The following is a 14,045-nucleotide window of genomic DNA, read 5'->3' on the forward strand; positions in this document are numbered from 1 at the left end:
GGACATGAACCCACAACCTTCTGACTCAAAGGCGAGGGTGCTATGAACTGAGCCACAGCTGAAACCTCCAAACAGCGCTGTAGATGCATCTACACCACATGGACTGCAGAATCAAGGCGGCCGCTCATTACCACCTTCTCAAGGGCAATTAGGGACAGGCAATAAAAATGCTGGCCTAGCCAGCAACACCCACACTCTGTGAAAGAATTTTAAAAAGCAGTTAGCTCACTAAATTAAATTTAGAATAAAGGTAAACAGTGTGCCATCAAGTTTTGATCCATATGTAATTTTAACTAAATTATTTATATGACAAACATTCCTACACCAGAATTTTGGCTTAGAATACATACGCTCAAAATTGCAAAACCAGTAATGCTAACTTTTCAGTGAGATATCCCATTTTAGTTAACTATTTTCCTGATCTAAAATAGTTTTATTTGCTTTCAATCAACACAAGATCAAACTAAATTGGACCAAATCCTATTAAAACAGTTGTGCAATATCTTTTGAACGTTCAGTGTTATAGTAATCAAGGCAGACAAAAGATTTTAATCTCTTCCAATCCTCCCCCCTCCATTGTCACAAATATAAATTTACTCAATTTCTTAAAAAATTTAAAGAGACAGGAAATATTTCAAGATATGCACATTTAGTCTGTTCAATACTTCTCACAAACTTAAAAGATGTACTCTTGACTGGAACAATTGAATATTAAAATCCCAGAAAGTAAATTTAAGTGCTGGTTAATGAGTACGTTCGACATCACAAATACTAAAGCTGAAAAAATTGGGCCCAATTGACTACCTAAATTATTTACCTGTATATTTTTATCTCTATTTTTCATAGAAAATTACAGCACAGAAAGGGGCCATTCGGCAATTGTTCGAAAGATCTTTGAAACAGCCTGTTTTGCTCCCGTAAATCCTAAGCCGCCTTCCAACTATTTATCCAGCCCCGTTTTCAAAATGATTAAAACTGCTTCCAACACCTTTGCAATCCTTACTAACGTTCTTCTCTCTACTCCTTGCTCCAATTGGCGCCTCGCTTAAACCAGTACTGAGTGGGGATGACCTTATAGCGATCAGGGCTCCTTGACCCCAACCAGCTAACCCTGGGATCTGACTGAGTTGTGCGTCTCAGTTTGTGATTGATTATCCCTAACTAATCCCGCCAATTCCCCCAGCCACCCACCAACTCCACAGAATCCGATCACTGACTGAGGCGAACGGGAGCGTTAAGAAATCTTACCACGTGACACTGCCGAGCTAGGCCCCGCCTTCACGCTGTTTACTTCGAGGTGGGCGGGGGACGTGTCTCGCCCTCGGCTTCTCTTCGCATATAAACACTCTAAACAGTTTGACAAAAAAATCCAAGATTTTTATAAAAAAAAAGGTTCAGAACGAAACTTGTCCCCGACTTGCCCCACACTTTACATTAAAATAAACGCACTTCGACGTTTCTGCAACTGCAGAATGGCGCCTGTTGTCTTTGTGCGAGAACCTTCGCCAGCTTGACGCACTCGCTGCGTATAGCTGTTGTTGTTTTCCTCCCCCTCCCCCATTGGCCCCGTCATACCCATTTCAAGCTGGGGGCGGGCAAATCGGGCTAGCCAGTGACGTATGGTGGATTGATGTTCCACTTTAGCCACTAGCGAGACCCCATACTCCCCACGTGACATTCAGCAATTGCCCAATCGCAGCAGCACGGCTGGGGGCTGGGCGGAAAGTCAAAGCTGCCACTCACCACCCCCATTCCCATGGAAGCAGCGAATGAGGGCGGTGGTCCCACCTCCTCCATGCCGAAGTGTTATTAAATTGCAGAAGTGGAGTTGTGATCGACGGTGCCATTCGGTGAACTTTTTAAACAATAACCTCACGCTCCTCCCTTTGCAAACTCTTCTAGTAAATAAGTCCTACTACGATTTTTAAAAGGTTTATCGACCTGCAACATTTTCTCTTTCTCTCCACAGGTGCTGTCTGACCTACTGAATATTTCCAATGTTTTCTGTTTTTATTTCAAATACTAACATTATGGATTTGTTTTACTTTTTTTAAAAAAAAATTGAGCTTCCCCAGCATATATTCAGTTAAAACTGGCAAACGTTGATGGAAATGGGAATTATTAATAAATGGGAATTATTAAAATGACACTTATCTTACTATATGATGTACTGTACACTAACTGCAAACTTTTTAAATAAAATGTTAATCAATATAAATAAATATATGCATACATTAAAAAGTGCTGCATTAAAACATGATTGAATAGGCAAATGGATCCTACTTTAAATTTGGGATACCAAACTCAGCAGCAATTCAACTTCCGCAGAACGTTTGTTTTAATGTTAAATTGATTCCCAAATATGTACCTTTCCCTAAAAAAAAACAAACCATACAAATGGTCTGAGATACTGTGCGCTAAACGGCGGCAATTCCTCAATTAAAATCGCTACTTAGAAATGAGAACATGGTTACATGTTCAGTGCGTGACACAAACAACAAAAAATAAATGCTACAACTTCTTCTTGTATACTTACAATGAAGAACTCCGCGTGAGCAATTACATTTTAAGAATTGGTGCACAAACACTATTTCCAACCACATTTGTAATGATCACATACACATGGTTCCGTGTTGTCGGCCTGCTTCAGGTATAAAAGGTACAGCATAAAGTGTGAAGCTTTGGCTCCATTATTCAAAACTCACTTTTATAAATGGGCTAGGTTCTCCCAAAAACAAACATCATTTAAATTACTTTTCTACCGGAAAGGGATATGAATTTCAAAAGAAACGTAAAACCCTTTTTTAAAAAAAAACTTGTGCTACATAATTATGTCCCCTTTACGACAAAACCACGTTTAAAACAAATATTAGGGACAAATTACTTATGAGCACTGGGAAAGGTCAAAGCAGAGGTGTACTTTACTCATATAGTTTCTTGTCTTGGTTGTTCTGAGGAGTCCATGGGCAGTGAAATGCAGCTTAATTGATAACTAACGAATTTCTGTGGATTCCGTTAAAGAACAGGGCATAAAACCCAATCGTTCTTTAAAATCCGTTCAAATTATTCGTTCCACCGCCTGGTTCTGATCAGGTCTAAGCACCAAAACCAAACTTCCGTGAAGCAGAAAATACACGGGTCCAAATAAATAGGAATATTTTTTTCAGCCAAGCTACGGTGGCCTCCTTGGACACACAGCATGGCATCCTGCCCAACAAGAGGAATAGACCCTGCTTTATCTAATGGATTCAAGTGGCAGGGAATGAAAATCAGGAAAATATGCATTTCACAGAATCACACAGTGCAGAAGAGGCCCTTCAGCCCATCGAGTCTGCACTGACACGTGAGAAACACCTGATCTACCTACCTAATCCCATTTACCAGCACTTGGCCCATAGCCTTGAATGTTATGCCATGCCAAGTGCTCATCCAGGTACTTTTTAAAGGATGTGAGGCAACCTGCCTCCACCACCCTCCCAGGCAGTGCATCCCAGACCGTCACCACCCTCTGGGTAAAAAGGTTTTTCCTCACATCCCCCTTAAACCTCCTGCCCCTCACCTTGAAATTATGTCCCCTTGTGACTGACTCTTCAACTAAGGGGAACAGCTGCTCCCTATCCACCCTGTCCATGCCCCTCATAATCTTGTACGCCTCAGTCAGGTCGCCCCTCAGTCTTCTCTGCTCCAACGAAAACAACCCAAGTCTATCCAACCTCTCTTCATAACTTAAATGTTTCATCCAAGCAACATCCTGGTGAATCCTGCACCCTCTCCAGTGCAATCACATCCTTCCTATAATGTGGCGACCAGAACTGGACACAGTACTCCAGCTGAGGCCTCACCAAGGTTCTATACAACTCCAACATGACCTCCCTACTTTTGTAATCTATGCCTCAGTTGATAAAGGCAAGTGTCCCATATGCCTTTTTCACCACCCCACTAACATGCCCCTCCACCTTCAGAGATCTATGGACACACATGCCAAGGTCCCTTTGTTCCTCAGAACTTCCTAGTGTCATGCCGTTCATTGAATGCTTCCTTGTCAAATTACACCTTCCAAAGTGTATCACCTCATACTTTTCAGGGTTAAATTCCATCTGCCACTTTATATCTTCCTGTAGCCCAAGACACTCAACCTCACTGTTAACCACCCGGCCAATCTTTGTGTCATCCGCAAACTTACTAATCCTACCCCCCACATAGTCATCTATGTCGTTTCTATAAATGACAAATAGGGGACCCAGCACAGATCCCTGTGGTACACCACTGGACACTGACTTCCAGTCACTAAAGCATCCTTCTGTCATCATCCTCTGTCTCCTACAACTAAGCCAATTTTGAATCCACCTTATCAAATTACCCTGTATCCCATGTGCATTGGCTTTCTTTAAAAGTCTCCCATGTGGGACCTTGTCAAAGGCTTTGCTGAAATCCATATAAACTACATCAACTACACTACCCTCATCTACACACCTGGTTACCTCCTCAAAAAATTCAATCAAATTTGTTAGGCATGACCTCCCTCTGACAAAGCCATGCTGACTGTCCCTGATCAAACCTTGTCTCTCCAAGTGGAGACAGATTCTCTCCTTCAGAATTTTCTCCAATAGTTTTCCTACCACTGATGTGAGACTCACTGGCCTGTAGTTCCCTGGCTTATCTCTACAACCCTTCTTAAATAGCGGAACCACATTAGCTGTTCTCCAGAACTCCGGCACCTCCCCTGTGGCCAGAGAGGAATTAAAAATTTGGGTCAAAGCCCCCGCAATATCCTCCCTTGCCTCCCTCAGCAGTCTGGGACACAAATCATCCGGGCCTGGAGATTTGTCCACTTTTAAGCCTGCCAACACCTCCAATATCTTGTCACTCCCTACATCATAAAAGCAAAAAAACTGCGGATGCTGGAAAACAAAAACAAAAATAAAAATACCTGGAAAAACTCAGCAGGTCTGACAGCATCTGCAGAGAGGAATACAGTTAACGTTTTGAGTCACTCCCTATATCAATTTGCTTAAGAACCACGCAGTCTCCCCCCCTCCACCAAGTTCAATACCTTCACCTTCATTCTCTTGGGTGAAGACACATTTGACTAGGCTACTTGGACTTCGGCAAGGCTTTTGATAAGGACAAAACTGAAGACTGATAATGAAGGTAAGAGCCCATGGGATCCAAGGCAATTTGGAAAATTGGATCCAGAATTGGCTGAGTGGCAGGAAGCAGAGGGCGATGGTCGAGGACTGGATGTGTCCAATGGGGTTCCACAGGGTTCGGTCCCTTGCTGTTTGTGGTATATATAAACGATTTAGACTTGAATATAGGAGGGTTGATCAGTAAGTTCGCGGATGACATGAAAATTGGTGGGGTGATGAATAGTGAGGAGGATAGCCTTAGATTACAGGAGGATATAGACGGGCTGGTCAGATGGGCTGATCAGTGGCAAATGGAATTTATTTAATCTGAGTGTGAGGTGATGCACTTGGGCAGGACAAACAAAGCACGGGAATACACGATGAATGGTAGGACCCTGGGAAGTACCGAGGATCAGAGGGACCTTGGTGTGCATGTCCACCAGTCCCTTAAGGTAACGGGACAGGTTGATAGGTGGTTAAGAAGGCATATGGGATACTTGCCTTTATTAGCCGAGGTATAGAATATAAGAGCAGGGAGGTTATGTTGGAACTGTATAAAACGCTGGTTAGGCCACAGCTTGAGTATTGTGTGCAGTTCTGCAATCTGCATTATAGGAAGGATGTGATTGCACTAGAGAGAGTTAGGTACATGTTTGGCTGGTGCAGACTTGATGGGCCGAAGGAACTTTTTCTGTGCTGTAGACCTCTATGATTCTTTGATAAAAAACACAAAATGGAAATGTATGTGCTGCAAATCATCCAACGATGGCTGCAAGCCAGGATCACAATTTTAAAGTCTCACCTGACCCTATCCTGTATCAACGAGAGGGATCATGCAGAATCTTGAGACCTTCTGCAATCAGCAGATGCTTCAGGTATTAACTGCTTCATTAAATGTATGAGATTGTGATGTAGTTTTAGTTTGTGCATCGTTCAGCTTAATTGGAGAATCTACAAGTATGTTTCATTCGTGGTGCCCTCCTCAGATTCAGGGACCACATGCTGTTTCCTGATCAGGCCACTGGATTACCCTATTTGGTCCAATTTAAACATTCCCATTCTCTCTGCTCAAGCAGGTAGCTTTAGGCCTACATTCCACAATTTTCTACACTTCTTGTGCTCCTTCTCTTTCAACCTGCAAAAACCTCATCTAAACTTACTTCTTTGTTCCCGCCACTCAACACCTCCCTTAACTTTTTCTCGACTTCCTGCTCTGCATCATCTTTCCCCGGACCAGGGCATGATGTGGAATATGCTACATGAATGTTAGCAGTTGTTAAAATGAGGTTGCTTCACTGTTCCATCAGCAATAATTAATACCTGACATTCTTGTTCCTGTTCCAATCTGCTAATAAAACTAAACATTGATTTAGTTGAAGTGGAATACAATTTATGCTGCTTCATCCATCTCACCAATTTGAAGCTTGGATTGTGGCTACAGGTTCTGGCAGATGCTGACTGATGTACATATTTCCAGGATTTAGTTTTTTCTTTTGCTGTAGTATTAGCACTTTCTACTGTTACTTTAGAAGAGAATAGAAATATTTTAATTGGACCAAAAGGGTGGCAAGAGGTAACCCTGTTTCCTCAGGACAGAAAACAGCACAAGGGTTATACAGCTCTAAATGTTCTCTCCAGACACAATTCAAGATTGGAAGAAAACAAACTGTACCGCTGGGGGTTTTCTCAGTTTGGGACAAAGTTTGAAGGTTTCTCACACCATTACACTTTACCGAAATTTTAGTTCAAACCCAGGACTCGAGCACCAAATCTGGACTGGTAGTCTAGTGCTATGATTAAGGGTGCAGTTCTTTGAATGAGATGTTAAAATTGTGTTCTATCTGCCTCATCCTGGTTTAGGTGCATGCTAAATGACACATTCCTCCCTCAAGCACTGCAAAAAAACAGATTCACTGGTCATTCCAGTTCTAACAATAGGTCATCGACCTAAAACGCTAATTGTTTCTCTCTCCACAGGTTCTGCCAGGTCTTCTGAGTAATCCCAGAATGTTCAGTTTTATTTCACCAGTCATTCATTCATTTGCTGTTTATGGAATCTTGCTTGTCATATTTGCCTGCACAACATTCTCTACACTCCAACTGTGAAGCACTTTAACATTTGAAACACATGATATGGTGCTATAAAAATGTAATTCTTAACTGATTCACAATAACCTCAAACTAAAAATACTGAACTTTTATACAGCAACCTGTAAATATTAATGTAATTGTCATAAGTATTTATGACTAGTCTTTTGAAATATTCAGTATACAATACTGTCAAGAATAACTTCACAGACTCAACAGTTCAGCAGATCTTTTTAAATTATGTATCTGAAATATAACTATTGAGAAAAAGTGTCTAAACCACATGAATGAAATTCAATCTAGTTACAACATCAAGCGATCAGACATTAATAAAGATCCTCTATGATTTAAGGCTTTAAAACAAAGTTCCACTCTATTGCAAACTTGTATGGTTCTGTATTTATATATCACAATGTTATATACAGTATTATAAATTTACTTTTCATCTTGGAAATTGCACTGTGGTGCAAAATATAGATTCAAAATGAATTTAAATTGTGATAACTAGGTTTTGAATTATCAAATAGAACATAATTTTTACTTCACTCAAGTTTAATCAATTTTTGTTAATAGGCAGTAGTCTGAATGCGCTGCAGAGACTGAATTATCTCAAATCATATTCCAAGTATGTATTCCTCCATAAGATGCATGTTACAATTATGAGATTAAGATTGTTGTGTCTTTAATTTGGGATAAAATGAAGGGGGTCATGTGACCCATTATGATGTCTGCCTGACAGCAAGCCTGGGTGGTTTGATTGCTAGAACAGATTGTTTTACTTGAATCTTCTCAGTAGGAATGAGTGTCCCATGTGGTTCTAGTCGAGCCCCCCCCATAACCTTTCCCTTGAAATAATGTAGTAGAAAGGCTGATTGGAGTAAGAGGAATTTGGATGTTTCTGAAGGTGAAAAAGAAAATGTGGCTCCAAGGACAGATTATTTTACTGGGAAGAGGTACAAGATGTTTACACCTTGAGACAATGACAGCAACCTGTGTGCTAACAGTGGATAGACTGAGAGTCTCCAAAGTCCCAGGAAAGTGTAAACAGTTGTGCTTTAAACTATCCATTTACTTCCAAGATAAAAGAGAGTTGGAATCTGAAGGTCTCAATATTTCAAGGCCCATGTGATTCATGTTGCCATGGTACTGGGCTTTGAGATTGGAAGAGTACGGAGGAAACCTGTGTGACATCAGGTTACAGGCATTCTTAAAATATCACTGAATATCATAGACAGGTTAGCCTGCCAGGATTTGGAAAAGGGGTAGCAGTCAGAGGCAGCAAGACACTGTGATTCACCGCATAGGAATGAGGTTGGGAGTTTGCACTGGGTTTGGAAAGACCAGATTCATGGGGAGTTAAAACAAAGCTGGAAGATTTACCTAGCTCCAGCTAGAGAAAGAAGTCTCCAGGGAAACTTGAAATGTGAAACACACTTCTGGAGTTAGAAGTTTCCAGGCTGGAAAAGGATCAGAAGTAAACCCTCAGTAGCTAAGAATCAATTTTGACTGATTCTGGGAGAATTTAAGGTCTATTTTGCTCGACTGATACCTGGGAAGTGGGGGGTTATCTTCTGAGGAAAGGTTGGACAGGTTGGGCCTGTATTCATTCGGAGTTTAGAAGATTGAGGGGGGACCTTATTGAAACAAGATCCTGAGGGGACTTGACAGGGTGGATGCTGAAAGGGTGTTTCCCCTTGTGGGAGAGACTAGAATTAGGGGACACAGTTTGAAAATAAGTGGTCTCCCATTTAAGACAGAGATAAGAAGAAAATTTTTCTCTTAGAAGGTCGTGAATCTTTGGAACTTTCTTCCCCAGAGTGCACGGAGGCAGGGTCAATTAATATTTTTAAGGTGGACACAGATTTGTGACTAACAAGGGAGTCAAAGGTTATCGGAATACATTGATTGCTAGAACAGATTGTTTTATTTGAATCTTCTCAGTAGGAATGAGTGTCCCATGTAGTTCTAGTCGAGCCATTGAGGCCACATCAATCAGCCATGATCTTATCAAATGGTGGAGCAGGCTCAAGGGGCCGAAGGTCTACTCCTGCTCCTAATTTCTATGTTCATATGTACTTAAAGGACAGTGTAAAGTATACCAGTGACGTGTGCTATTTCAATTGCACTGAAAGTAAAAAGGAAGAAGTTCAGTTCTATAGTATAAAATATAAATTGCCTACAAAAATAGTGTTTGGTCATGGTGCTTTTTTCTGGTGTTACAGTAAAAGTCTTAAAATGTGAAATCTTGTGTTATTCTTTCAGTGACTAAAAATAAATACATTTGCAACTCCAGTTAAAGTTATGGAGATGGTAATATACAATAAATTTTTCACTTCACAGCAAACCAGGGAAATTGAAGTATCGTTCGGTCTTTAATCTGAAGAGGTAGTGAGTTAGGAATGGAATATCAGAGAGGATTGGGAAAAGAAAGAAGTGCTGGGTACAACTGCCAAGTAATATAGTAAAGAGAGAAGGAACAAATGCGTTGAGACCAGAAAAGAGGGGAAGAGGCATCAAACATTCTTTTTAAGAAAAAAAATAAGTAAACTATCCAATGCCTGTAGAAAAGTTACAAGACAATGGCCATCCTTCTCCGTGACAGTGGTCCCTGCTGCTCAAGAGAGTAACTATAAACAGTGAAACTGAGGTATCTCAATAACATTGGGATATTCGTTTACAAGGGCATTGAGGAAGATGCAAATTGCTCCCACAATTTTGCATGTGATTTGCTCCTGATTTTGGTCAACTGCCAATAGCAATACTAGAATTTAAGAGCTCCTTTGTCAAGTGTTTTGATTCTCTAGTTGCTCAGTTCAACAAGACAAAGACTCAAGTTAGTCTTGCAACATAGCCATTAATTCTTCAGTCAGTTTCAGGCAAAAAATACAGAAACAATTGCAACTGATTTAATCTGTTCAAGAAATATAATAAATAACCATTGTGACTTTACTGCATGTTTTCATGCTTATTGAGATGTAACAGCTATATTAATCTGACTTGATAAATTTTGTTTCATGACAAAAATTTTATTTTTGGGAAATCAAGATATTTTGCTTGCTCATAGCTGTAATGATTGTTCTGGTTTCTGATGGTTCCATTTAATCCAGCTAGGCTATGCACAAATTACATTGAATTCATAACCAATACCATTTTTAACTCTAGCAGGATATTTTCCTGCTGTTTCCTGGGTAACATAGCCAATTGATAATACCATGATGTATTACAATTTTAAAAATTCTTGCTATGTGCATGCCACTGGCAAGGACGGTGTTTATTACCAATCTGCAATTGCCCTGCGATGGTGGTGTTGGTGGAGGTAGCCACTTCTTTGCAGTTTGATACAAATGAGTGATTTGTTAGGCCACTTCAGAAGACAGTTGAGAAGCCATGTTGGTGTGGGACTGGTGTCACATACAGGACAGACCAGGTAAGGACCGCAGTTTTCCTTCCCTGAAGGACAGCTGTGAACTAGTTGGGCTTTTAAACACAATCCAATCACTTCATGTTCACCTTTACTGATGCCAACTTTTTATTTACAGGTTTTTTTTTAACCTGAATTCACATTCTCAAACTGCCACAGTGGGATTCGAACCCATGGTCTCTGATTATTAGGCACTTCATTGTCTGGCAAGGAGTCACTGCATAGCAAAAAGCAACAAGCAAGTCTGGTTGATTTTTCCCCCTCCAACCAAGGATACTAAGCAAACTGCAATGTTAGTAACTTCTCATAAGCTAATGCAATGCATACTGCAGGCCTACAGACTTTAAAAGCATCTTACTTTACAGCATGGTTACTTAAATATAATCTTCCCTCTGCAAATGGTATAAAATCAATAGAAGAAACCATCTCATAAGTGAAGTTTATGAATCATTTTGCTTCCTTCAGATAGCAATTCACAGTTGGTCCCCCAGTAAATCAATAAGGCATTTAAACTGATTAACTTTCTTTCAAATGAGTATAGTTTAAATGATCCAATTATTGCTTATTGATTGAGAAGCAGAAGTTCAATTTGGAACTAGAACACTATAGCAGAATTGGTTTCTGCTAAATGTGTTTAAAAATATGTATTCATGGAAATTAAAATAGGTTATATGGTCACCTTTAAACTTCTCCTTTATGTAATTTAATCCCCCAAATCAGTGTTAGATAACCAGAATCTTTATGTAGTCTCAACCTTTTTCATCTGGAATCCTATGCAGACTCGAACTGCTGCATTCCTGTTATTCTGACCAAATACAAAGAATATATTTACAGTAAACAGAACAGAAAGAACTACTGCATATTCTTTTCTTGAAACCTCAAAGTGCATATTCGTTTGAATATAAAAACCGGTTTGATGTAATATATAAATTCAAGTATTTTTTTATAACTGGAAATTAAGAATAACGTCCTTGGCATAAGAATTTAGTCACATTGCTAATTCATCTGCTTGGGAGAGCAAATAACGTCTGAAGAGACGTTAGGATTTTAGGAAATTAGATTTTTTTTATTGCAAATTATCTTTCCCTCTGAGCAACAGTTCCAAATGGGCTGCTCACCCTCCAGTAATTCACCTTACATGGCTATTCTTCATGTCTGAGCGTCGACAGTGAGTATCAGTAGACCATTCAACATGGAAGGCACAAGAATAGAGTTTATATACAAACACACTTTCTATCAAGGGTCACTGGATGGAACTCTGATTGACTTCTCTTGGATCAAGGGTACACTGTTCATTTTAGTCACCATGTTACCATTGCAATGAGGCACAGTCTAAGAATCAAATTAGTACCTTATTTGCCTCAGGAGCTACTGGGGGAGTTTTCAGATTTCAATGATCTACAATACAGTAAACTCTCACTGTTTACGACCTCATCTTTTGCAAATTTGTTTGCCTGCGCGAAAGTGTTTGAACACCCGATTGCCCATCTTGGCCCCAAATCTTCGCCCATCTGCGATTTACGAATGAAAAGATTTTATCTGAAGATACATCAGTCCCAAAATAAAGAAAAGCCAGCATTTAGAAACCATAAAAAACAAGGTTTCCGTGGCGTATTTTCCCTGTAGAAAATGCGCACTGCGCATGTGCTATCTCTAACTGCGTGTGGTTTGCTGTGATTTACAGGATATTGTAACTCCTGACCAGTATTTTGCAGCACAGGTACAATGCAGCACTTCACTAAAAATCAGTGAGTCAGAGTCAAGCAGAAAACATCCCAGGAAAACGATGGCATTTGCACAAAGTCACAATCTTAGATAGGCTGAAAAATGGTACAAGTGCTACAATGTTGGCCGGGGAATACTCTTTCAATGAATCCACAATCAGGTACATTAGGCAGACTGAAGAAAAAATAAGGGCCAGTGTTAGTGCTTCTGGTGGTCAGTTCTGCCAGGTTAACTTTTGTAAGGAGAGATTCAGAGGAAATGGAGAAGTTACTCAACATGTGGATAGAGCACCAATATCAAAGGAGGACCCCAGTTAATAGTCCAATCATTAGAAATAAGGCACTTGAATTGTACATAAAAAGTAGTAAAGAGGGTAGTGCTAATGTCACCCATGATAATAGTGATGATGAAGGTGGTGCAAAAGGTGCCTCTTCTTTGACTTCCAAAGGATTCTCAGCCAGAACAGGATGGTTCGATTGCTTTAAAAAGCGTTTTGGACTGCATAATGTGAAGTTGGTGGGGGAGGCTGCATCAGCTGATCATGCAGCTGCAGGAGAGTTTCCCAAGGTGCTGCAGAAATACATGGAGGAGAGAGGCTACCAAGCAGAGCAGGTCTTTAACGCAGATGAAACTGGCCTGTTCTGGAAGAAAATTCCAAATAGGACCTACATTCGAAAGAAGAAAGGACAGCTCCTGGTTTTAAAGCAGCAAAGGACAGGCTAACACTTCTATTATGTGGCAATGTGGATGGTTTTGAATATAAACCAATGCTGGCTTATAGGTCTGAAAACCTTCGCGCTCATAAAGAAAAAAATAAATCTCTGTTGCTATCTCTTGGAAGGCTAACAGCAATGCCCAGGTTACAGCAGTAGTACTTGAAGACTCGTTTGAGAATTGCTTTCTGCCAGAGATCAAGACTTAACTGAGGGAAAAGAACCTGTCTTTCAATGTCCTACTAATCCTCGATAATGCACCTGGGTATCCACACTCTCTCACAGAGAGCCATCCAGATGTTGACATTTTGTTTTTACCCCCAAATATGACCTCATTTATCCAGCCAATGGGCCAGGGTGTCATTGTGTCACTCAAAGGCTTACTACACCCGACCAAGTTTCAGCCACATCTTTCATCTTCTGGAAGCAGACCCTTCAACCACAGCCTGTGATTGCTGGTAGGAATTCAATACCCTCATAGCAATAGGCATATTAAGGACTCATGGGATGAAGTTCAAGCTTCAACCATAAATGCCTGCTGGACAAAAGTTTGGCCTGACGGTGTGAATGATTTCACAGGGCTCCCAATGTGGATGCTGAAGTGACCAGGATTGTTGACTTGGCAATGATGGATTTGAAGACCTGACCACAGATGAAGTAGATGAGTTGCTTCAATCTCATCAAGAGAAACTCTCTACAGAAGAACTGGTTGAACTGATGAAATTAAATGAAACTAGACAGGGGCAGGTACAGGAAGAAGAGCCTAAGAAGGCTCATTTCACAACCAAGGTGATGGCAGATCTCAAAATCAACTGAAGATTTCAAAAAACAGGCAATAGACCATGGTACAAGCATGGAAAGAAGCATTGCCTTTTGTAGAGCGATTGACACTGCTATTGCTCCTTACTGAGAACTTTATAAAATTGAAAAGCAAAAGGTGAAGCAGTCAAGAACAACACTGTTCTTTTC

General features: G+C 40.4%; 1 protein-coding gene across 2 annotated transcripts in view; it reads right to left on the reverse strand.

Annotated features, from left to right (window-relative positions):
- acadl (acyl-CoA dehydrogenase long chain) overlaps positions 1-14,045 on the reverse strand; it is a 146,036-nt gene that overhangs the window by 12,931 nt on the left and 119,060 nt on the right. Inside the window, exon 12 of one of the 2 annotated variants that reach the window (XM_078551657.1) lies at positions 1,249-1,330. The exons of the other annotated variant lie outside the window; for it this stretch is intronic. Coding sequence (XP_078407783.1) covers positions 1,249-1,330 — 82 coding nt within the window. The remainder of the gene's footprint in view (positions 1-1,248; positions 1,331-14,045) is intronic. 2 annotated transcript variants of the gene reach the window in all.

This window comes from Cetorhinus maximus, chromosome 11 (genome assembly GCF_964194155.1).
Source record: "Cetorhinus maximus chromosome 11, sCetMax3.hap1.1, whole genome shotgun sequence".
NCBI lineage: Eukaryota > Metazoa > Chordata > Chondrichthyes > Lamniformes > Cetorhinidae > Cetorhinus > Cetorhinus maximus.